At 43.3% G+C, this 22,429-nt stretch overlaps 2 protein-coding genes across 13 annotated transcripts in view; one reads left to right on the top strand and one right to left on the bottom strand.

The window, feature by feature from the left end:
- The first annotated feature begins 7,737 nt into the window (after positions 1–7,737).
- Positions 7,738–19,188, top strand: LOC308065479 (aldo-keto reductase family 1 member B7-like). Its single transcript, XM_080391513.1, has 10 exons — positions 7,738–7,887; positions 8,664–8,831; positions 9,894–10,010; positions 10,686–10,763; positions 11,654–11,776; positions 13,506–13,612; positions 13,814–13,895; positions 15,006–15,089; positions 15,979–16,061; positions 16,395–19,188. Exons 1-10 carry the CDS (start codon positions 7,819–7,821, stop codon positions 16,435–16,437), a joined length of 954 nt encoding a protein of 317 aa, XP_080247639.1. The 5' UTR covers positions 7,738–7,818; the 3' UTR covers positions 16,438–19,188.
- The window catches only part of CALD1 (caldesmon 1), a 246,248-nt gene continuing 242,329 nt past the window's right edge, over positions 18,511–22,429 (bottom strand). For 11 of the 12 annotated variants that reach the window (XM_080391500.1, XM_080391504.1, XM_080391501.1 and 8 more), the window contains 3 exons: positions 22,078–22,158; positions 21,716–21,749; positions 18,511–20,183 (listed from right to left, as the gene is read on the bottom strand). In XM_080391500.1, coding sequence (XP_080247626.1) covers positions 20,152–20,183; positions 21,716–21,749; positions 22,078–22,158 — 147 coding nt within the window. In that variant the 3' untranslated portion in view covers positions 18,511–20,151. The remainder of the gene's footprint in view (positions 20,184–21,715; positions 21,750–22,077; positions 22,159–22,429) is intronic. The other variant, XM_080391494.1, reaches the window with a different exon arrangement.

Consider the following 22,429-nt stretch of genomic DNA (forward strand, 5'->3'; position numbering starts at 1 on the left):
CACTATATATTGTTAGACAGTCTTTCTCCTTCACATACTAGTTCATATTCTTCATACTTCTCTGTATGAGACACTTTTGACCATACATGGCAAGACCATAAAAACAGCAGCAATCACACAATTTCTGGTAGAGATAAGATTATTTCAGGTAAAGCACACCTTTTCCTAGTGTCACTTTGGAACTATATTCTAAAAAAAGGAGTCAATATTGGAAGTTAACAAATATATGAGTGTAATCATGCAATGAAAATTCACTGTGTAAAAATCATTCAATCTAATACACTAGCACAAAAATCAATATAAACAGATATAAGAAATTAAATCAATGGAGTTTGAACTTTATCTCTTCAAAAGGGAGATGTCCTTTAAAATATTAAAAGAGAAAAATCTTGACAGTGGCTGACAAAAGAGCAAAATAAATAATATTGTATTTAAGATGAAAGTGAGTTTGATGAATTTGGTAAAATCAGTTATATATTACCAGCGCACTCTTGTCTGATACATCCGCCCTACTACATGTTACACTGCATCAAATACAAAGTCAGTGACTGATGCTAAAAATTTGTGATGAAAAGACACATTGGACCAGTGTCAAGTGTATTCCAGGGAAAGATTGTATACCACTTCTCCTGATTACTTCAATCTGTATCTAAAACAGACAACTGCTTTCAATTGATTTTGAAACCTCCATTGACATAAATAAGAAAACAATGTCAGCAAAAGATCTATGATAAAACATGATGATCTTTAAGAGTAACTGCACTTTTGATTTTTTTTTATTTTTGAAGTACTTTGTTGCTTTCAGTGGTAATCAGATGAAAAATATATTTACATTTAAAAGTATGACCTCCCTACTTTCCTTACCTCTCTCCATTCTCTCTGCTTCTCTCATTTTGCATGTCTAATCTCATACCCTGCACCTCCTACAAAGAAGCCATTCCTGTCTTCCCTTGGTTTTCCTACCAGTTAGGCTTCCACTTTCTTCCCTATTTACTAAAGATCAGCAACAAAGCATTCTCTTAAAGCACTGTTATCAGGCTTTATAGATTATCAGGCTAAGGAAGAATCCAATTTTTATGACTTTCAGGCACAGACAACTTAGAAGATAAGATGAACTAGGTGTAAATACTGCAATTTAGTTTTCACAACCAAAAGACCTAGAAATGTAATACCTTCTTTTTAAAAGTACACAGTTGATACTCAGGTAATCCTAATATGCTACAGGGGCCACATAAATACATTAGGAAGGTTTGAATGTATCTCCAGCTAAAGAAATAGCTTAAAGATCAAGAATAAATCACAAACAATTTGAAGAAGAATGGCAGAATCTCCTACCAACGATCTGGGGAAAGGTAGGGCCTGTGTTCTTCATTCCTTCATAACAACAGAGAGTTTTTCAAGCTTTTTTATACTTCTGACAAAAGAAGCATAAAGCCACTCACTGTGGCCAAGCAAAATAATTTCCTTAGAAAAAAATCCCAGTTTTTATCTCTTCACTTTTATCTCTTCACTCTTCACTCTTTATCTGGTGAAGTTGGGTGTTCTTCCTAAAGCTATTTAAAAGGTGAGTTCTGTGTAATGGGATTGTTAGCATGGTCCAGCTTTGTTAATAATTTGATTTCTTGAGTAAAAGAAAATGAAATTGTCATAATACCTATCCTGAATTGACTTCAGAACATCGTTGTCCTCTCTTGTCAAACGAGATTGTAAAATTGCAGTTGGAAGTAGATCTGCAGAGAGTTACAGGACCCTTCCTCTTTACTCAAATGCTAACCATGTTTAAGAGTCTAGGAAAGGCTGATGTAAAAAAAAGTCTATAGAACAAGAAAATAAAAATTTAAATTGAGTATAACAGTGTAATAAAAGCAAACAACTCTGTTTACATAAATGTGGTTAACTCTGATGAGCCATCATCTAAGCCATTTAAAAATCAATTACTTCTAGGTACTACATGTAAATACCTTCTCAGGTAATTTGTTGAATGCCACCCAGGCATATCTGATTGTTCATATTCAGAAATATCTGCATGAGGCTGAGCTGACAGGTATCTGATAATCACTATCAACGCTCCACAGTGCGAACTGGATTGCTGACACACCAGCACACTTCCCCACCGACCACAGCATTCCTACTCTCTCCTCCACGACCAGCCACTGCTGTCTCCTTCGTACGCCTAGCTCAGACAATCAGAGCTGTCAAGGTATTTATCTGGAGCGAAGATGCTGCCTCAGCTCTTTTCTAAAGTGAACTGCAATGGAGGAGCTCCAAAATTTAAAGGAGGAAAGGAAGAGAGGAAGGGCCCTAAAAGCGAGGAATAGGCAGCAGTCAGACTGTACAGCTGTTGAACTGGAACCTTCACAGGATTCAACAGAAGGCTCTTCTTCACACAGTTAAGTACACACTTCTGGAGGAACATGGCATACTTGGCTTGGGAATCAGTGGAGCTCTGGTGATTCAGATCCAATGACTTTCTAACCCTGGTCTTAAGAGTTTTGGTGAAAAGTTTCACTTCAGTGTTGGTAAAACTGGTGTCTTGCAGCTTTGGCTGGTACCAAAGGCAGCTGAAATCTATGATATGCTGCTAAATTTTTGTGCTGATCATTGCACTCAAGGAGCCAAGAATCAATCAAAGCACTTTAGGTATGGCTGTCTCACATACCTGACTTTCACCACCAGTGATGTGCCGCTTCACACTGGCATTGCACATGACATGGTGCAAATAAGATTGATGGAATTAGTTCTGTTTCAGTTAGAGTAGACGTTTCCTGCTATGAGTTATCAGCATTTGTTTGCTTTTGTTTTTAAAGACAGGCTGAGAGTAGAAAACAATTCAAAAACACAATGAAGACTGGGAGTGTCAGGGTGTAACATAGAAGGGCAGTGATTTGGCTCTATTGACTGCCACCTGCAAAACAGTCACATCCAGCAAGGTGGCAGCCACACTTTGAGCACCACTGCCAAATTTGCCATGCCTGCACCCACAGGCTGCGGTTTCAGGATGCACAGGGCTGGGTGCACCAGGAGGGATGCCAGGATGCCCAGGCTTTAGGGAACCATGTGACTCAGCTCAAGCACAGAGACAGAGGTGACTTGATCTTCACCCATACAGAGCATTGAAAAAAGCCTGGAAGGTTTTTAGATGCCCATATAGACAGGTTTTATTAAGGTATTTACAACAATATTTATCTTCTTCTATAGAGAGAAGGCAATTAGGTAGAACAGAAGTGTAAAGGCTTTATAGACAAGTTTATGCCACTCCCTGCCACCTCGGTAGCTTTCTGAGTTACATTAGACTTCGTGCCTTCATCCCTAGGAAGCACTTTTCATCACCTTCCAAGGCCTGACTAGCTGCTGGCCAGACCCTGCTTCTCCCCAGAGACCTGTCTTGCTGCAATATCCCCAGCACCAGGTGGTGTCCAGCACATCCCTGCAGCCCCTTTAGTATGCCCCAGCCACCAAAGCACCATGACGGACCACCTGCCTCCATACAGCTCAGGCTCTCCTTAAAGCAATGCAACAGATGGCCTAAACCACACAAAAAACTACATTACCATCTCCTTCATAGCCACAGGCCAACCTCCTCCAGATGTCTCTGAACACACACCAGAAAGAGATGTATTTTACATGGGGAGAGGATAGAAAGAACTGCTCACTACTTAATTGTTCTCTAGGTATCCTCCAGACACCCCAAAACACCTCACAGGCTGCATCACAAAGCTGCTCAAAGGAAACCCCCAACCAGCACAGGGAAGGGCTCAGCAATGTTAAATTCCTATGCAAACAGCATGGACACAGAATGGCAGAAGGAAACGTGCTGTCAAGGTCCATGGCTGCTGCTCCCCATGCTTGCTGCAGGAGAAGGGATTTAGGATGAGCCATAGAATCATTTGGTTTGGAAGGGACATTAAAGATCATCTAGTTCCACCCCCCCTGCCATGGGCAGGGACACCTTCCACTAGACCAGGTTGCTCAAAGCCCCATCCAGCCTGGCCTTGGGTGCTTCCAGGGATGGGGCTTCCACAGCTTCTCTGGGCAACCTCTTCCAGTGCCTCACCACCCTCACAGTGGAGAATTTCTTCCTTTATACCTAAACTAAATCTACCCTCTTTGAGCTTAAACCCATTCCCCCTTGTTCTATCACTACGTGCCCTTGTAAAAGGTCCCTCTCCAGCTTCCTTGTAGACCTCCTTTAGGCACTGGAAGGTGCTCTAAGGTCTCCCTGGAGCCTTCTCTTTTCAAGGCTGAACAACCCCTGTCTTTGTAGGAGAGGTGCTCCAGCCTCCTGATCATCTTTGTGGGCCTCCTTTGAATTCAGCCTGACAGCTCCGTGTCCTTCTTATGTTGGGGGCCCCAGAGCTGAACACAGTACTTCAGGTGGGATCCATGAGAGCAGAGTAGAGAGAATCTCCTCCCTCAGCCTGCTGGCCATGTTTCTTTTGATGCAGCCCAGGGCACATTTGGCTCTCTGGGCTGCAAGTAAGTGCACATTGCCAGGCCATGTTGAGCTTTTTATCCATTTGCAACAGGCTGCTTCTTGTCTATGTTGAGTATGTTTAGCAAAACATACTCATTATTTCCAAATGAGCGCAAAGCTCCTGCCTGCCAAAATCACAGCTGAAGCGCCGGCCGCAAAGGACTGCGGCAGCCATTTTCCTGGCAAACAAGCTCAAAACCAGTTGCTGGTGAGCACCCCGTGAAGTGACAGCCACACCAACGGCGCCGCCGTGTTGCCGTTCCCGTGGGGTGGGTAAGCCCGGCTTGCCTCCACACGCTGCAGCCTGCGGGCGAGCGGGGCCAGGCGGCCCAGGTGGGACGGGGACGTGACTCAGCTGAAGCACAGAGGCAGGCTGAGGTGAGCGTTCAGGGACTCGAGGCTGAAGGAGCTGAGGCTTTTTAGCCTGGAGAACAGGCGGCTCCGGGGTGGGGTGAGATCTCATGAATGTACATAAATACCTGAAGGGAAGGTGGAAAGAGGACTGAGCCAGGCTTTTTCAGTGGCGCCTGGTGACATGAGGAGAGGCAACGGGCACAAACTGAAACAGAGGAAGGTCCCTCTGAACACTGGGAAACACTATTCTACTGTGAGGTGACTAAGCACTGGCACAGGTTGCCCAGACAGGCTGTGGTGTCTCCCTCCTTGGAGATACTCAAAAGCCATCTAGACACGGTTCTGGACAACCTGCTCCAGGTGGCCCTGCTTGAGCAGGGGAGTTGGACATGATGACTTCTAGAGGTCCCTTCCAACCTCACCCTTCTGTGATTCTGTGGCTATGTCTCAACCTTCAACCATACTGAATTCTGCAAAGATGCCCAGTAGGCTTTTAGACTCACAGAAAAAAAACCCAGGTTTTATTAAAATACAAATGGCAAAACCTACCCTCCTGGTATTCATTATTTCATATTTGCCATTTCATTATTGTTGCAAACAACACGTTGAAACGGTGTTGCACCACCCTTTACATTTCTTCTCTAACCCAACTGACTCTCCACATCTTTCTCCAAACAAACCCAACCCAACCCCACACCCTGAACACATTTCCTGTTCCCTTTCCTTACCGCATGTGGCTTCCTGGTTGTCTCTGCAGGAGGAGACATGTGTGACAGGCTCCTTAGTGTTAGTTCAGGGAAATAAAACGCCTAAACAGAAAAGCATGTACACATAACTGCGTCCTTCCCAGATATCCTCTGCCAGCCCTTGCTGTGGCTGAGTTGCCAAAATGTTTCCCCGCTCCTCCCCGGCCCCTAGGAAATTAATTACAAGATAATTACGGTCTTAGAAGAAAGGTTTAGAGGGAGGAAAATTGTTGAAGACTCTGTCTAGGCACCTGGTTAGAAAAAAAAAAGGGGGGGGCACAATTATGGTTGGTTTTTATACCTTTCAGACCAAGATTTGATGTAATTAAAGGCAAGCTGTAGCTCAATCTCAACATTTTCTATTCTGTTCTTTACATGATTTTAGTCGGCTCCTATTGCTGTAGCACCCAAGCTTCCTTAATAAGAATTTAAGCAATAGGTGTATGTCACAGGGTTGGTGTAAAAGCTTGTCAGTATAATCAGAGGTCAGTACAGAAGAGCAGCGTGATCATTTCTGGCCTTAAAAATCAATGCACCGTTATTGATTTTATAAAATCTCTACAGATTTGTTTCTGGTTTTTTTTCTATAGATCTTGCTCTCTCTTTTCTGTCAAATTCTTCACACCTCTTGCAGTAGCTTTGTTTTTTTTTCTTTTTTGAGGGCTTAATTTGGTGGCTTTTTTTGTATTTGTTTTCACTAGAAGATACTTCCTCTCTTCACTCCAGTTTAAGCATACTGGAGTTGTCATGCCCGTTTGACAGTTTTGTTTCCCTGCCTCCATTTTGCTTCTTTCTCTCTGCTTCACATCAATTTGGCATCCTTTTCATTCTGCAAAGGGTGATGACATCCAAGGCAGCAGAAAGATGACAATAAAGCTTGGTTAAGCCAATGAATGGAGCTTAGAAACCAGGCCCATGAGAGCAGGAAGAGGTTTTGTTCAAATATATACTCACAACATGAACCTGCCAATCAACTGAAAATACTGTCCTGTAAAAGCAGATTAAATAATGCAAGTGTACAAACATTTTAACCGATCACATCAAACATTGTGGTTAGAATGCACTAGTGGCACAACAATGTACAATTGCCTCTGTATTTCAATACGAAATGTTACCAGTCCAAGCATAAAATACTTGATTCTCACACCGTACAACTGACAAGACGATACCTGTGGAACTTGTACAACATGTAAACTGGTAGTCAGGGGTCAATAGCGAGCGAGGAGGAGTTTACAGCAATATAAGCAGAAGAAAAAAGAAGACTCAAGAAACAGAGACTCCTTACTCTAAGAAACACAAAGCCCAGGCTCTGTGATATGTGAGATGCCTGAGGGAGGTTGCGGAGATTACATCAGATTCCTAATGTGAAACACCTTTTCCTTGAGACAACTGTCAGTTAAGGACCTCTCGCCGCCCCCCCCCCCCCCCCCCCTTGATTTCTGAGGCACTCTGTTCCTATAAACGTCCTGCAGATTTTAAGTGTCAGCTCTCTGAGTGCATTTTGACCCCAAATAAAAAGCAGAGGGGTTATTTGTACTAAAGCACTACTTGTAGAGAAGCTGGGATCACAAATCCCTTTTGCAGCCTCCAGCTCTCTACTGATGCTGGCTGACATTTCGATTGAGCACAGGGCACTGATGCCTTCACACAGACTGACACAACCGTCCTGTGGGGAGCACGACGGGAGCTCACCCCCCTGCAAGGACAGGGAATGTGGAATCTATGTAAAGGTAAGACCACATTCCTTTTTTAACGAATTCCTCTGCAAACAGCAGGTTAGCCTAGTATTTTCTAGGGTAAAAGATGGACATTTCAGTCCATTTGTCACCACTTGAGAGTAACAGGACATCCATCAACACCCCTGGCAACTCATCGACACCCCGGACACCCACTGCCCCGCGCAGCAATTCTCTCCCCGCAGAACTGCCCGGTCCATCGCTAAGGCATTCGGGTTTAGTTTGCTCAACGCCAGCACAAAGCACCAACCAGGCAGATCGCAGCGCCAGGCCCCTGCAGCCGGCCAGCACCTCAGACTCACGGGCAGCCACGCCTCACACGGCGGGCACCGCGGCGGGGCCGGCAGGGAGGTGCGGGGCGGCGGGAGGGACCGGCAGGGAGGTGCGGGGGGGCCGGCAGGGACCGGCAGGGAGGTGCGGGGCGGCGGGCGGGGGCCGAGGCGGGGCGGGCCGGCGCCTTAAAGCGCCCTCGGGCCGCCGCGGGCGGGCACTGGGACAGCAGCGCGCCATGGCGAGCCCCTTCGTAGAGCTGAGCAACAAGATGAAGATGCCAGCCCTGGGGCTGGGCACTTGGCAGGTACCGGGCGGGCCGGCGGGCGCTGTGAAGACGGAAGGGGAGCGGGAGGGGAAGAACCGCGACCGAAGCCGGGGCTGCGGCGGCGCCGGCAGCCACGTCCTGCGTGGGGCCGGGCGGTCGGTCTCGCTTGTGTAACCCGGCCGGCTGCCAGGCGGCGGGGGCGGGGGGGGTGGGGAGAGGAGGGCAATGGGAGCAAGAAGCAAAGGAAAAACGGAAAACCCCCTCCAAAAAAAAAAACCAACCAAAACCAACCAAAACCCAAACAACCAAAACAGGGGCTAAGAAAGGTAGAGGGAGGGGAAAAATACAAACAAGCAAAAAAAAAAAATAATTAAAGGAGGGGACGCATAACAAGAACGCAACGAAAAAAAAGAACCAACACTAGGTTGCGCAAGGCTGCCCGGCCCGGCGCTCGCAGCAGCGGTCCTGGGATGCGGCCGCCCCGCGGCGCTGAGCGGTCTGTGGGAAGGGCCGGGGGTGAGCGGACACACCGCTTGGGCGGCTCTGAGAGCAGGGGGGGTGGGGGTGGCGGTGGGCATTGCGCTGCTGGAAAGGGCAGAGTCAAAGTGTGTTGCAGAAACTGGCTCCTTTCTGCTCTGTGCCCTTTCCCTACAAAACCGCTGCTTCCCTGGAAAGTGGAAGCTCGGTTTAAATGCAGGTGACAAGGGAACTGCAGCAGCAGCAGCTGGAAATGGTGACTTTGTGGAGCTATCACAGCAGCAAGTGCTGGCAGAAGGTCTTGGAAGAGTTCCTGGTTTGACTGTGTTTGCTTTCAGGCTCCTCCAGGAAAGGTGGAAGAGGTGGTGAAGTTTGCTATTGATGCCGGCTACCGCCTCTTTGACTGTGCCTATTTCTATCAGAATGAAAATGAAATAGGCAATGCAATCCAGCAGAAGATCAAGGAGGGGGCTGTGAAACGGGAAGACCTCTTCATTGTCACAAAGGTACAGGGCCACAGGATTTTGGGGGAATTTGATTTTTCTCAAAGGGAAACTCTTGTTCCATCTGTCAAGTAACATAAGGACCTATTCCCTTCTCTGACATTCACTTCACAGTTGTCTTGTGTGTTATAAATGCCATTCTTTATTTGCAGTTCAGACTGAGCTTTGTCAGGGACCATGGACAAGTTTGGAAAGATAGCATGGTTGATGATGATCTAATAATTTCCTTGCATCTATTAAGTCAATTACACTGAAGGTTCATTTGCACACACCTTAGAGAGATTAGAAAAAAAAAAGACAAGATAGTTGTCTGAATTCAAAGGTGCTGTGCAGCTTACCGGTGTGCTTGGCGTGTGAAAGTGGTGTCACATACAAAATGTAAGCCTGAAAGGGAATAGAAATTAAAGAAAGGGACTTCAGTCTGAAGTATATTATGTGTATTTACTCCCTGCTGTTATCTCATCCACTTGTGTCAGCAATGCTCTTTACCAAAAAGTAAAAACACTTCAACTAAAAAACTTAGGCCTTGGGTTTTTCACCAGCAAAGCCAGAAAACATTGAGTATAACTAAGCTTTTTCACATACTCTTTCCTTTTGTTAAAGAACAGGTTTTAATTTGAACTATACTTACAAGTTCTTCTATTTAAATGACTTGAATTTTCATTTCAAAAGCGAAGTAAAATTGCTAACTGTGGCCAGTTAAAAGGGACAGGAGGAAGGTAGCTTTGAGCTGCTCAAGACTCAAAACTTAGGCTGAAAAAAAAAAGAATTTTTGACATTGACAGCTCTGCTTTGTCAAATATATCTGGCAGAGTGTTAAATTTATTTCTGAGAATCTCTTTTCATGAGTAGGAATACTGACCATTCACCTTCATGACTGACTCCTCTATTTGTGGTATGTTTGTCCTACCTTATCATTAAAATATTGGCATCATTGTCTTCAGCGTGCACTGAGTGGGTGTGGAGGGAATTGGTCCTCCCAGACTGCCAAGGGAGAAGTTTCTGTCCCTTGGTCTGAACTGTGGAAGCTGTATAGTCAAAGTTGGGCTTGGTTTCTTCCCACAGTTGTGGAACACGTTTCATGAGAGGTCCTTGGTTAAGGTAGCATGCAAGAAGAGCCTCACTGCGCTGCAACTGGACTACCTTGACCTCTACCTGATACACTTCCCTATGGGATTCAAGGTAGTCCTGCTCTACATCCTTCTTTTCCTTACCTGGCTAGAAACATGGTGCATTCTCTTATCTGCGCTGTGACTGTCTTCATTGTGCAGCTGGGATATGCTGTAGTTCATTTGAATTTGGTGGTAGCAAGCATTCAGCCCCTTAACTAGTAGTGGTATGTTTTAGCATGTGAATCTGGCGGTTGGAGTAAGGCAGTCAAAGCTGTGAACGCTGCTGAAGAGCCGCTGGGTCTTCAGGGAAACCATAACCGAACACAGGATGGTGCAGTCCAGGATTGTGGCCTTCTGCTGGGCCAGAGCATTGTGGACATCTTGAGTTTTGAAAATGTTGGCTTGATCTGGACCAACGAACAGTGAAAAATGAAGCACAGCACGGAAGGAACATGCCTCTTTTCCCCCCAGCCTACACCTGTGTAAAATAAACCCTAGAATAAAGGTGGTGAGGGGGGACATCTGTTCCCTTCTGTTAATAATCCCCACTTTTGGCACGCAGTGATTAATTTCTAGAAGTATGGCCCTTGTCCAAAAGAGAATACTAATGAACATGCATAATTTCCAGTTATGTTTAAATAACCTGCTAGCTTGCTGCCTAGAAGTCCAGTCAGAAGTGCTAGTAAACAGCAGGAAATTAGACTCTTAAAAAAAAGTCTGTGTATTATCTGCCTTGAAATAACAGGCTGGCGAAGAGCTGCATCCTGTGGATGACAAGGGTATGATTATCCCCAGTGATACAGACTTTCTGGACACATGGGAGGTAAGTTAGTGTTTGTTCTTTAGAGCCGGTGTCAGCACTAAGGATGGAGCAGAGATCTGTGTGCAAGATGAAATGAAGGGATAGATTTGGGTGCAGAGGATAGTCACAACATTGTATTTTGTGACCAGAACAAGCAAGGCTGCTGCTACTTCTTGTTTTGGGGAGCAAGAGGGGAATGTTTTAAGACTAAAGGGGAGGAAACTATCAACACAATACTGTAGGTGCTGTCACTAAAATAATATTTGAATACACATAATTATAGAACCAAAGCATAGATTAATCCAGATGTGGCTGTTACTTTACTGGGTGTTTCACACAGATAGGGAATTCTCACACTTTTCAGCATTGGGCATCAGCATCACAGGCTGTCCTTCAGTCCTCTTTTTCCTCATGGACTGAGAGGATTCAAGGTCTGCTTTTACTACCTGCACCTCCATGGTGCTGCAGCTCTGGGAATTAAGGTTTTTCTACAATATCAGATTACAGATGCAAGAAAGTATTTGCAGGTAATTGATTTTAAGGTAGCATCCTTGGCTGTATTCTTCCAACTAAAGAGGTAGTGTGCAGGCAGGGGAGGAGGTGGAAGGGAGTTCCTTGGGTTTTTATCTCTGGTAAAATGACCCCCAAAGAAGCCAAAGTAAAAGAACTTTGCTTTCCACTACAAAAAGGTTGGCCAAGCCATTCTTCTTATATTACTTTCCCATCTGCAATGGGACATATAAAGCAGATACAGATAGTACAAGTTGTAAAGATTATTTTTTATTATTTCAGATAGTTATTTAATCTAGTGTGAGTTGTTTGCTGGTTTACACTATTTTATTTCCCTAAAGCTAGTGATAGTTGACAGCAATACCACCTCATAACATACATTGGTTGTCCTTACTCGTTAGGCCATGGAAGAGCTGGTGGACTGCGGTCTTGTAAAAGCCATTGGTATTTCCAACTTTAACCATGAGCAGATTGAGAGAATCTTAAACAAGCCGGGACTGAAATACAAGCCAGTAAATAATCAAGTAAGACTTTTATTTCTACTGATGTCAGCTAACCTTGGAATATTCCTAAATACATTTGTACTATACTTCAGCTCTAAAACTGACTTTTGCCATGACCTTTAAATATTTTTGGTACCATGAAAAGATCTCGCAAAGCACTAGGTATCTCTGGTTTTCTGAAAGACCCTTCAAATCAGTGCTGCCTGTGATAATGCAAGGCTTTGGTGTGGTGTCAGTCTTGATGGTTTTTAGCTGACAGGTATCTCAGCAGAAAAACTTTTGTTAGGCTTGTGTGTATATAATGCAGTGGAGATTTGAGAGCAATATCATACAAATCAGTGTGGATTCTGCATATCACAGTAATGTGAAACAGATGAGAATATTTCATTTTTAGACATTGGAAAACAGCAAAAATACCCGTGACTTTGCAACTTTCTGCTACACCTCCTCTTTCATACTCCAAAGTACTGCTTGGACTTGGATGTCACAGCTGAAGTTGCCATGGCCTATTTTTTCCAGCCCTGGATAACCAGCAAAACCTCTGCCGCGAGCTACTGCACAGGCATGGGAATGTACAGGAATGCTCAAAGCCGTTCACTGGATTTTTTTATTTTTCAATGTAAGCCATTTCACTGAACTCCTTTCTATAAAGGAGGGTTGAAGGATACAATTATATACAAATTCTCACCACATACTTCATGAATGAAATCACCAGGACAGTAGAGGTGTTGAGACCTTTCTTCCGTATGCAACGACTTTGCGCTTGGCCGAGAGTGCTGAATGTCCATCTCTGCCAGCTTGAGAATATCCAGGGAAATGCCCACACTGGGTCCTGTGCAGGTGTAGTGCCGCCTGTACTGCGGTGCTGGGCTTGGGGCTAGCATGTGCACCGGCCAGGCCTAGCACAAGGGGAACGTAGGACTTGGAAATATTTTTATTGGGGTTTATAAAGTTCTGGTGGGGATGAACCCAACTACCCCCACATTAAAAGCCATACCAACTTCAGCAGTTTATAAAGAACTTCAGTCTTTGACTCTAGCTTGCTTCTCCATGGGTGTGCCTGTGCCACACAGTCATAACAGTAGTTGCCTAATCTAGCTTAGGTCTAAATAAACCACTGCACATAGATTTCATGTCACCATGCTTGGTAGCAAAACTATAGTATTTAGAAACAGCTGAGTATGTGCAGGGTGCCATGTTATGCAATATAGACGTACCCCTGTGGTCACGCTATGGCTTGTGGCAAGTTGAACAGCATCCCCCTGTAGGCTCCCATGTCCAGTTAAAGGACCATCTTGTCTGAATGGCAGGTCACAACGTGATCTGAGCTAACCTAGGGAAGTTCATCTCCCCAGGCTAGTTCAGGAATCTGAGAGACAACTTGAGGAGAGGTTGGGTGACTTGGAGCAGAAACTAAACTTCAGGTATTCTGAGCTGCCCCTCTGAAGATGCAATCCTGCTCTGCACTAGTCCAGGAAAACTGATTTTTCCCCGATTCCAACGCAGATGGCACTTTCACTCTTCTCATCTATTTCGCACTGTCTTAATATGTAGCATGATGAAGCCCTATTCACTGTGCTAGGCCTCTAGATACTGCTGTGACATTAATACATTTTTTGTAAGATAGATTTTAGTCATGATATTGGGAGTCTTTTCTTCACATTTTCTGTGACCCAAGAGGAATTAAAATGTCACGCTCTGGAGCCCAGTGCAGTTTGCTTCTGTATCAACCATGTTTCTGTGTTTGCAGATTGAATGTCATCCATACCTAACCCAGGAAAAGTTGATCAAGTACTGTCAATCCAAAGGGATTGCTGTGACTGCATACAGCCCCCTTGGCTCTCCTAACCGCCCCTGGTAAGAAAGCACTGCAGGTAAGAAAGCATTGCAGCCTCTCTGCACTCGAAACAATGCATTTGCAACTTGAATCTTTGAGGCAGATGACGTACACTGAGAAAAGTGCTGTTGTTTTGTTGCAGATTATTTCATGCAAAATGTCAGGATTCCTGCAGGGAAGCTGTTAACTGCCATCAATATCCTAGCTTTTGTTTTCAATAGGGCCGAGCCAGGGGAACCTGTGCTACTGGATGATCCCAGGATTAAAGAGATTGCAGTTAGACATCATAAAACCCCTGCCCAGGTAAGTGGCGTTGTCAAGGCAAACTATTCCGCCTCCTCAGACGTTTTCACAGGCCCGTAGCTAGCCTTAGCAGATGTGGCCTTCTCTAGAGATACGGTATAGGGGGGCTGAACTGCACTTGACTCTTGATACTGCCCCAGTTATTACCTGATAATTTATATGAATGCTGGTATTTTCTAAGCGGTCTTGAGTACTGAGTTTTGGGCGGCAGCGGGAGCTGATCCGCAGTGATACATGCTTACCTTTGGTGTTCACCTTCCTAGGGACGTTTCCTCTGCTCCCAGAGAGAAGTGCTTGCTCCTGGAGAACCCCTCTCCTCTGAGATTTACTTACAAATCATCAAGCCAACTTGTTAGTTCTTTTACTAGCTAAGCTATTCTTCAGAGAAGTCCTGTAACTTGTGGACTTACTTGATTGCTCCCTGTTTGCTCATGTTCATGAAGAATCATTGAAAGCTGCTTGATTATTCGAGGGTTTTTTCTCTTTATCAGTTGCTTGGTAACACAAATGAGTTCATGCCCAGGTTGTACAGAAACTGCGCTTCAGACAAACCAACATGTTCACAAGCAATCAAACACTGTCGTATTTTAAGATGGGCAGAGCAGGACACAAAACTGTATGTAACAGTCCTCTTTTGAAAGGGGGGACAACGCAGATTTCGAAATCTATAAATATGTTTTTCCTTTTAAGGACTTCAAAAAGCTTAACCTGGGCGAGGTACTTACCTGTGAGCCCAAAATAATCTGCAGTGTCATTATGCTCATTTGGTCTGACCACATATATAATGCAAACCAGAAGCATCATCATTTCCCATACACGCACCCAAAATGAAAACAAAACAAATCCTGGAGAAGCCAATATGTAGAAACAACATAGGCCAGAAACAATTATAGTTTGTCAGTAGACTGAATGCAAATGCTGGCACATCAAACCCCTGTGTGCAAACTAGTAGAGTCTTTGAAAGAGTGAACGTGGTTGTAGACAAAGAAATTAATTTGTGCGGGGGGGGGGGGGGGGGGGGGCACAAAAAAGGGGCAAGAGAACACAAAAATACATTTGAACAGATTTGTTGGTACCCCTGTGTTCATGCTCCTCCTTGCCTTTTCCCAGATTCTGATCCGGTTTCTTATCCAAAGAGATGTGATTGTCATTCCCAAGTCTGACAAACCACAGCGTGTTGAGGAAAACATCAAGGTAAAGTTTCTGTTGGGACTGCTCCTACCTTTTTACACAGAATAGGCACCCACACCCATGTCTCTTCCATGTTTCTAAGCAGCATTGAAAGGGCAGCACAGAGATACAAAGACAGGAGCTCAGCACTACCTAACCATCCGCACTGTTTCTCTGGGGAAAAGCATTATGTTTTTGCCAGGAGAGAAATGGGTTACACCGGGGTGGTCTGAGCTCTGCTGCCATGGAGTGGGAATCCCCGTTTTAGATCTCCCCTCTGGGAGATGCTTAGTGAGCCCCTCTTTAGGGTGTAAAGGAACAGCTTTCAAACACCAGACCAGTTATAATTTATGTCTCTGAGGCTCTGGTTCCCCTTGGCAGGGAGGTTCAGCTGGATGCTTGCTCGTAACGCATGGCATCTTAGGTGATAACGTCTCTGTGCTACCTTCAATTCATGCTGCCTATTTCTCCTACGAACTGGCAAGAATTCTTACATGGTTGATTAACTGAGAACCGTGTGCAGTTGGTACCCAGTACTCCTCTGTTGTAGCAGAAATATTTACTGCTAGTTTCAGTATCTGTGATGCATCAAGTAATCCATCCTTAGCACCTTAAAGTCTTCTATGGTGTTACAACAGAAACTGCGGTGGTGCTGCATTCAGCCACCCAGAACTGACTGTAAGACATTGCTATGAACAGCACCATGGAGAGAAAAGGACTGTCTTGATTTACTTCAAGGGTAAATTGGTATTTGGCTGAGAAATAAGAAGATTTCTTAACTATGCTTAGTGTGGATGCAGTATGTTCCTAACTCAAGTCATAAATGCATGAAGAACACTTAGTAGCTACTCACACTCACGAACCTAAGTAAAAAGGCTTTGTTGGGGTTTGGGGCATTTTTTCCCCCTGCTAGGTGTTTGACTTTGAACTGTCTGAAAAGGAGATGGATGTCATCATGAGCTTTAACAGGAACTGGAGGGCAGTCCCAGTGCTCCGGTATGTTCCTTATTGTCCACTAGGCCTACCTCTATCTGTGCTTTCTTTCCCTATGTCTTGAAAACATACATGAGCACAACCAGGGAGAGCTCATATCTTAAACCCTGGACCCCAGGTAATGAAACGTGTCCAGGAACTGATGCTGGGAGGGAAATTCATTCAGGGCATTCCCTTCAGCATCTTGGCGTGGCATGTGCTTGTTCACAAGCCTGTGTTCAAATTAATGACACCAGCAAAGCTTGAATACATTGGCAGTGGGGGAGGGAGACTGCAGTAGGGAAATGCAGCTGAAGATACTTTCTGCGCTGCTTCACTGGTTCTTTCTCGTTTCAGAGCTGTCAATCACAAGGATTACCCATTCAAAGCAGAGTATTAGTGCCAGTGGTTTCTGCAAGACCTCCATGTAACTCCTTCCATAACTCCTTCCAGATTAGAAGATGTAGCTTGGTCTTGATTTCTTCTTCTGTACTTGACAATCATTACCAGCAGTTACTTGTCATCCTTTTTTAGGAGACCACTAGCTGGTATAAAAATGCATCAATAGGGATGGGTCTTTTGTAAAGACTGTTAGCAGACATCTGATTTTGATTAATAGTAAAAAGACAATGTCTCTTCATTTCCTCTTTTCCTTGTCTTACTTAAAGACATGTTTAAAAAACTCTGGTTACTTACAGGACTGATATTTTTTTTTAATTAATATGTTGTTTCCAGTGTGGTCAGGCCTACTGGCTCATGAGTTGCTGTTAAGGAATGCTCTCTTTAATTACTTTGCTTTTTACATAGTTGTGATTTTTATAGTGTGAAAATCTGATGCTTAAAAAAATTATATGAATAGTTTGAGTATCAACAAAACTGTGTTATTATTAATCTTATGTAGTGCTTAGATTGTTTCATAAAATGAGTTTTAAAAACATGCCTGAAGTCTGGGATTTTTTTTTAATATTAATACAGATAGAAATGAGCTTCTCTAAGTCCAATACAAGGACAATACATAGAGACTACTTTGTGGCTTAAGCATCAAAAAGGATTATGCTCTAGCTAGAACCTAAAGAACAAAGTTGTTTCTGTTACCTCATGTAGTCCTCCCTCTGAACATGAGCTAGAAATTGAATTCATGTGATTAAGCGGTGAAAAGTTGAAGACTACATTATATGCAATGATAACACACATCAAAATCTGCCTGTGAACGTAAGGGCTGTGTACACCAGACCAACTTGTTCTGGAAGTCTCAAACACAAAATCAGATTTTTGTACCTTTGCTGGCAGCATTCAGAACAATATATCCAGACAGGGGTTGGCTTTATCTAAAATACCAAAGCAAAGCCTGAGGTAGACACACAACTGCTTTAAAGTGTTTTCAGGTAGATGGTGCCAGGCTAAAGTAAAGGCAGGCTTGAATAAGGCTGTTTTGTGGTATTCTGCACACTGATGAGAAAAGTCTGGCTATGATGCTGAGTGAGCTGCAGGAAAGCATGATCAGAAATTAAGGTGACAATCTGGTATTTTCCGAAAAATAATCACCTCATAATGGTATAGAAATGCCAGAAAAATTTGCGGCACTGATTAATCAGCCGCCGGGATTTGTCTTCGGTGAATTCTGCCAGGAGGTGGTGCCAGCTGGTGGGAACAAGCTGCTTTACAGTATTTCCTAAAAGTAACACCGATTGTGCCCAGCAACTTGCATGCCCTCAGAAAAGGCAGTAACCAGGAGAAAAAGAAACTTACCTACATCAACAAGGCAAAGTGACACTTCAGCAAAGCTTGCAGAGAACTGTAGCAATGTACTTTGTCAGTGCAAGGCGGAACAGGCACATGTTCCAGCATACAAACTGTTTTCAGGTTAAATTAGGCAGCATTTGATTATTCCCCCCCCAGCAGTTCAGAGAGCTGTGCTCGCTGCGGCCTTCCCATTGCTTCCCGTGGAGCTGGCAGGAGCCTGGGGGGCCTCTTTGGGATGACCATGACCTGGTTAGAGCAGCGTATGACATGCTGTGCTGCTGCTAGAGCAAGAACGGAGGAGATGATAGGAGAACGATGGGAGAGCCAGCAGCTCCCCCGCCTTGGTCCCTGTGATGATCCAAGCCTGGAAGCACATCCCACTGAGGGGAAACACGGTGGCTCTCACACTGAAAATATTTTTCAGAGCAGCTAAGCAGACGGCTGTACTGCTAGGTCAGAACCTACTTGGCTGAGCATGCTGACTTCTGGATGATGCACAGCTCCTGCCTTGTACTGATAGGCGTGACAATGAAGACTTCTTTTTCTCTCCCCTTAAGAGTATCTAGATGAAAACTGCTGATTTTACAGCTTCTCTATCCGCTGATGGATAGCACATCAAGAGAGACATTTTCCGAGCTTCTTTGCAATGACATGTTATCTTACACAGCCTTAGTACGATTCCTATCCCAGTTATAACTGACTCATTCCTACTCATTAACAAACAGGGGGCTGCTGATGGAAATATTCCATTTATTGTGGATGCAGTTTCAGAATACATTGTTTGAACAAATAGTTTTTATTGCAGCTATCGAATGTATTTGAAAGACTCAGAGGAGTGTTTACAAAACCCCCAAACAAAAAACACAACTCACAGACAATGTCAGGCACAGTTTCACCCCCTACAGATAACTACGTGCATCTCTACATGTAAACAAGATGTTTCAGCCAAGCAGGGGAGCTCATCTTTGGGTTGAAATATAACATTATTCTTCTTTAGAAAGAATCAGATGCTATAAGAGATGGAAGTGGTGAAAAGGGAGATCCTGGTAGTTCCGATGCACAACAAAGCTGTTAACAACGTGCTCTGGGGCTATTTCAGTTGCTCAGTTCATGCCACCCATACACTGTAGGATATAAATGCTAAACTGTATGGCATGTAAATTCAAACCAAGCTGACGTCTTATAGCCATGTGTTTACTATATACAAATGAAAACATCTGTAAATAAGATACTCGGGAGAGAGAGTTAAAAAGAAGCACTATAAAGATAGAGCTTTACTTCATTTTCGGTGGATTTAGTGTACGGCACTGATGGATGGCAAGATTTAGTGTACAGTCATTTGAAACAAGCTCCAACTGTGTTTAGGGTTTTTTTTCTTTTTAATTATGGTAGTTTTATATAAATTAAACTACAACGCTTTATACAAGTGACCTATTTTTGACCCTCTATACCCTCACCTTTTCCTCTTTTAAAAACTATACTTTCTTTTTAATTACCCATTACTGGGCAACCGACATTTAAATTTTTTTAATACTTATCTCACCATACCTCTAATGGCAATTATGAAATCATACTATAGAAAAGTGTGTGATTTTGTCTTTATTTTTTTAAGCTGTGATATTGGCTAATTATGTATGTTTATTACTAAATATAATACTTTAGCACGTATTAAAGCATTCTACCATTAGTAGTGCCTTTAGGCTAAACTTTGTAAAGCTATGTGTTTATATAGTCTAAATTGCATTCAATCACTAGTCACTAACAACAAAAAGAAATATCAGTACCGCTGTCAGCTAACATAATTATCCAAATTTAGGTATTAACTTAAACTAGAATGGAAAAATTGGTATTTTTAAAAAAGTATAAAACAAAAATTAAAACACATTATTGATGCAGTATTTTTCATGACATGGGCAACTTACAGAAAATATTACATTGTCAACTAAAGATACTTCTTCCATGCCTTAGTCTAAAGTGCAGAAAGAAAGACTTCTGTATTACAAAAGTAACCATTGTTTTTATAGGTTTACTGCACACCTTTCTTAAGCAACTTCACTTTACATGCATTTTGGGTTGACCTCTTATGCCAGTTGAAATCACTGTTCAGATACATAGTTATGACTGTCAGTAGGAGAATCTATATATTTCACAGCATGGGTTTCTTTAGGAAGAAAGGTTCTTGTGCAAAGGCAGTACTATAATGATGAATGTCTAGGCTGATTATTAAATACAGTGCTAATATACATGGTTTTAACTGGGATAATGCAAAAAGACATTTTGGTAAATATAAATATAAAAAGAACAATTTAGCACTTTTTTCTTTTTTTTTTTTTTTCCCCCAACTGATTGGTCCAGCGTCTTTAGTGGCCTTCTACGGTTCTTTCTCAAATTGTCTCAAACCTGCTGAGAAAGAGAAAGATTAAAGATGGCTTGAAATAACCCAAACATATCTAAAACAGAGAAGGCATGGCTCGAGATTTAACAGCAAGTAGGAAGGCAGGACACAAGCTATATGCTGCTGTGCTTGTGTACTGGGATCGCTCTGAGGTGATCTCCAAGACAATAAGCAGGATTTCACCTCTCATCTCTTGACAGCCCCGGGAAGCAGCTCAGGAGCTTCCCACCCAGAAATGCAAGGTGTGCTGCACCCAGCGCTCCCCCCAGCCTCCTGTGGGTGGCTGCCATGCTAAGGCAGGCTGGGCCGCCTCCTGCAACCCCTCTGCTGAAGCCCTTATCTCGCTCAGCCTTAGGGGAGAAGCTTGGCGGTGTCCTGTGGGTGACAACACACGACTGCTAACACCTTCCATGGATGCCTAATGCTGACCGAGCCTGAAAATCCCTCTCCTAGCAGCTCAGCTTAAAAAAGGAGGAAGACCATTCCACGTTGCATGACAAAACTGATAAAAAAAGTTCACAGGCAAACCACACCTCTGGCTTCACATACAAATATGAAGAAAAATGTGTGCACATATTAACGTATAGAAAACAATTTTTTTTTTCAATATTTGATTGCTTTGTTCCTAGTGAGGGGTTGAGCGATGTTGCAAGGCATCTTTAAAGCTATTAAATTGATCAGTGAATTTGCATTCTTCCCCACTGGTCCCTATGCATGTAATTCCTTTAGTTGCTTTTATTTGGAGTGGTTTAGATTAAAATAAAAATTAAAAAAGCTAGAAGGGTAATTTTTCTGATTTCTTTCTAAACAACTAGGTTGTGTTTCACAAACTAGTAGTTTCAAAATGACAGTATGACAGTAATAAGACTTTTTGTCTTGAGAAGACATCAATGCACAGCTGCAGCAAAAGCAGTGCTGCTGCTGAGGTGTGTTTGAACTCCAGTCCAGTCTGGGTATGCAGGAGCACTTGAGGATCACAACCAGCCAGAGGACTTACTTTTAAAAATCAGTGCTGCTGAATTTTCCTCAGGCTTCACCATTACCCTGTGACAGTGTTTAACATCAGATGCAGGGCTAGTTCTCAATAGTAGCGAAGTCTTCCATTTCTGCTCAAATAATGCTGCAACAGCCTCGGTTTTTGGGTTCTCCCTCTCTACTCATGAAAGGCATATTCATTGCCACTGCAGCCCTTTTAAAAAGCCTTTCCCAGATGCCTTGCATTTGCTGTAATTAGTTAAATGACCATCCCATTCCCCAGACCTCACACAGTTTAATGATAGTGTCCAGCTACAGCAAACATGCTGCACGCATCAGTTGAACAAGGCTTTGCAAACGTGGCTGGAGCACTGCTAGTCCTTAGTCCCTCTAGAAAGATGATTTAGATTTATTTCTCAAACATTCCTGTTTTGATGATATCGTAAAAGAAGTGGTTTTTTTCCATCAACATTAATGGTGTAGAATTTTAAAACACAGATATGCCTGTGCAAAAATGTGGCACTGTTTCTATTTAAGATGCAGGTGTATTATTAGAATTACTTACCATTAGCCTCTGATTTTTTCCCCATAGCTGATACCTGTTTGAAAAAGTAATAACCCATTACTAAAGTTGAATATGGGAAAACATAGCTTTTTATTATGGAAAAAAAAACAACCAACCCCATGCAAAGGGCAGATTTCCATGCGCAACACAGCTCTGCCAAATACGAATATAAAAGTTGCACACTGCCCATAGCTTTCTGCACCTCATTGTGCTTACTTTTATAGATAAAAAGGCAGATTAGTAACAAAAAACACGTAAAGGCCTAATTTCAGCTGCCTGACTGTATAAGGGCAAACAGCACCTTCATCCTAGAAAGCCTCTCAGAGAGATACTATTCTTTCAACAACACACTGAAGTGTTACCTTAGAAGAAGAAGCTGTTTTTTCAACTGACTGCTTCTCCCAGAGATTACGTTTGCCAGATACGTCTCCTGGTTTTAAATCCTGTATTTTTAAAATAATGTCAGAGAACAGAAACCAACATTAGTTCAGGTTTATTTTAATTTGTTACAGAAAAGGTTAGAATGTGACTTCCTCATAAGAAAAACTGAGGAACATCCACCAGTGGCAAATGTTGCATTGTCTATCAATTTTAAAGCTATTCAGAATGACACTTCACATAATGACTCCACACACAACACAAAATAATCCTGGGGCATCTATTTCGTATTGCACAGACTGGCCGTAACTTGGTACGTTAATCCCAGGGAGTACA

This window comes from Falco punctatus (genome assembly GCF_963210335.1).
Source record: "Falco punctatus genome assembly, chromosome: 6".
Classification (NCBI taxonomy): domain Eukaryota; kingdom Metazoa; phylum Chordata; class Aves; order Falconiformes; family Falconidae; genus Falco; species Falco punctatus.

Excerpts from the sequence above, each read along its gene's own strand:
- LOC308065479 (XM_080391513.1), top strand. The coding sequence starts at position 7,819 with ATGGCGAGCCCCTTCGTAGAGCTGAGCAACAAGATGAAGATGCCAGCC. Across the intron at positions 7,888-8,663 it reads TGGGGCTGGGCACTTGGCAG|GCTCCTCCAGGAAAGGTGGA; the intron begins GTACCGGGCGGG and ends GTTTGCTTTCAG. Across the intron at positions 13,896-15,005 it reads ATCATAAAACCCCTGCCCAG|ATTCTGATCCGGTTTCTTAT; the intron begins GTAAGTGGCGTT and ends GCCTTTTCCCAG.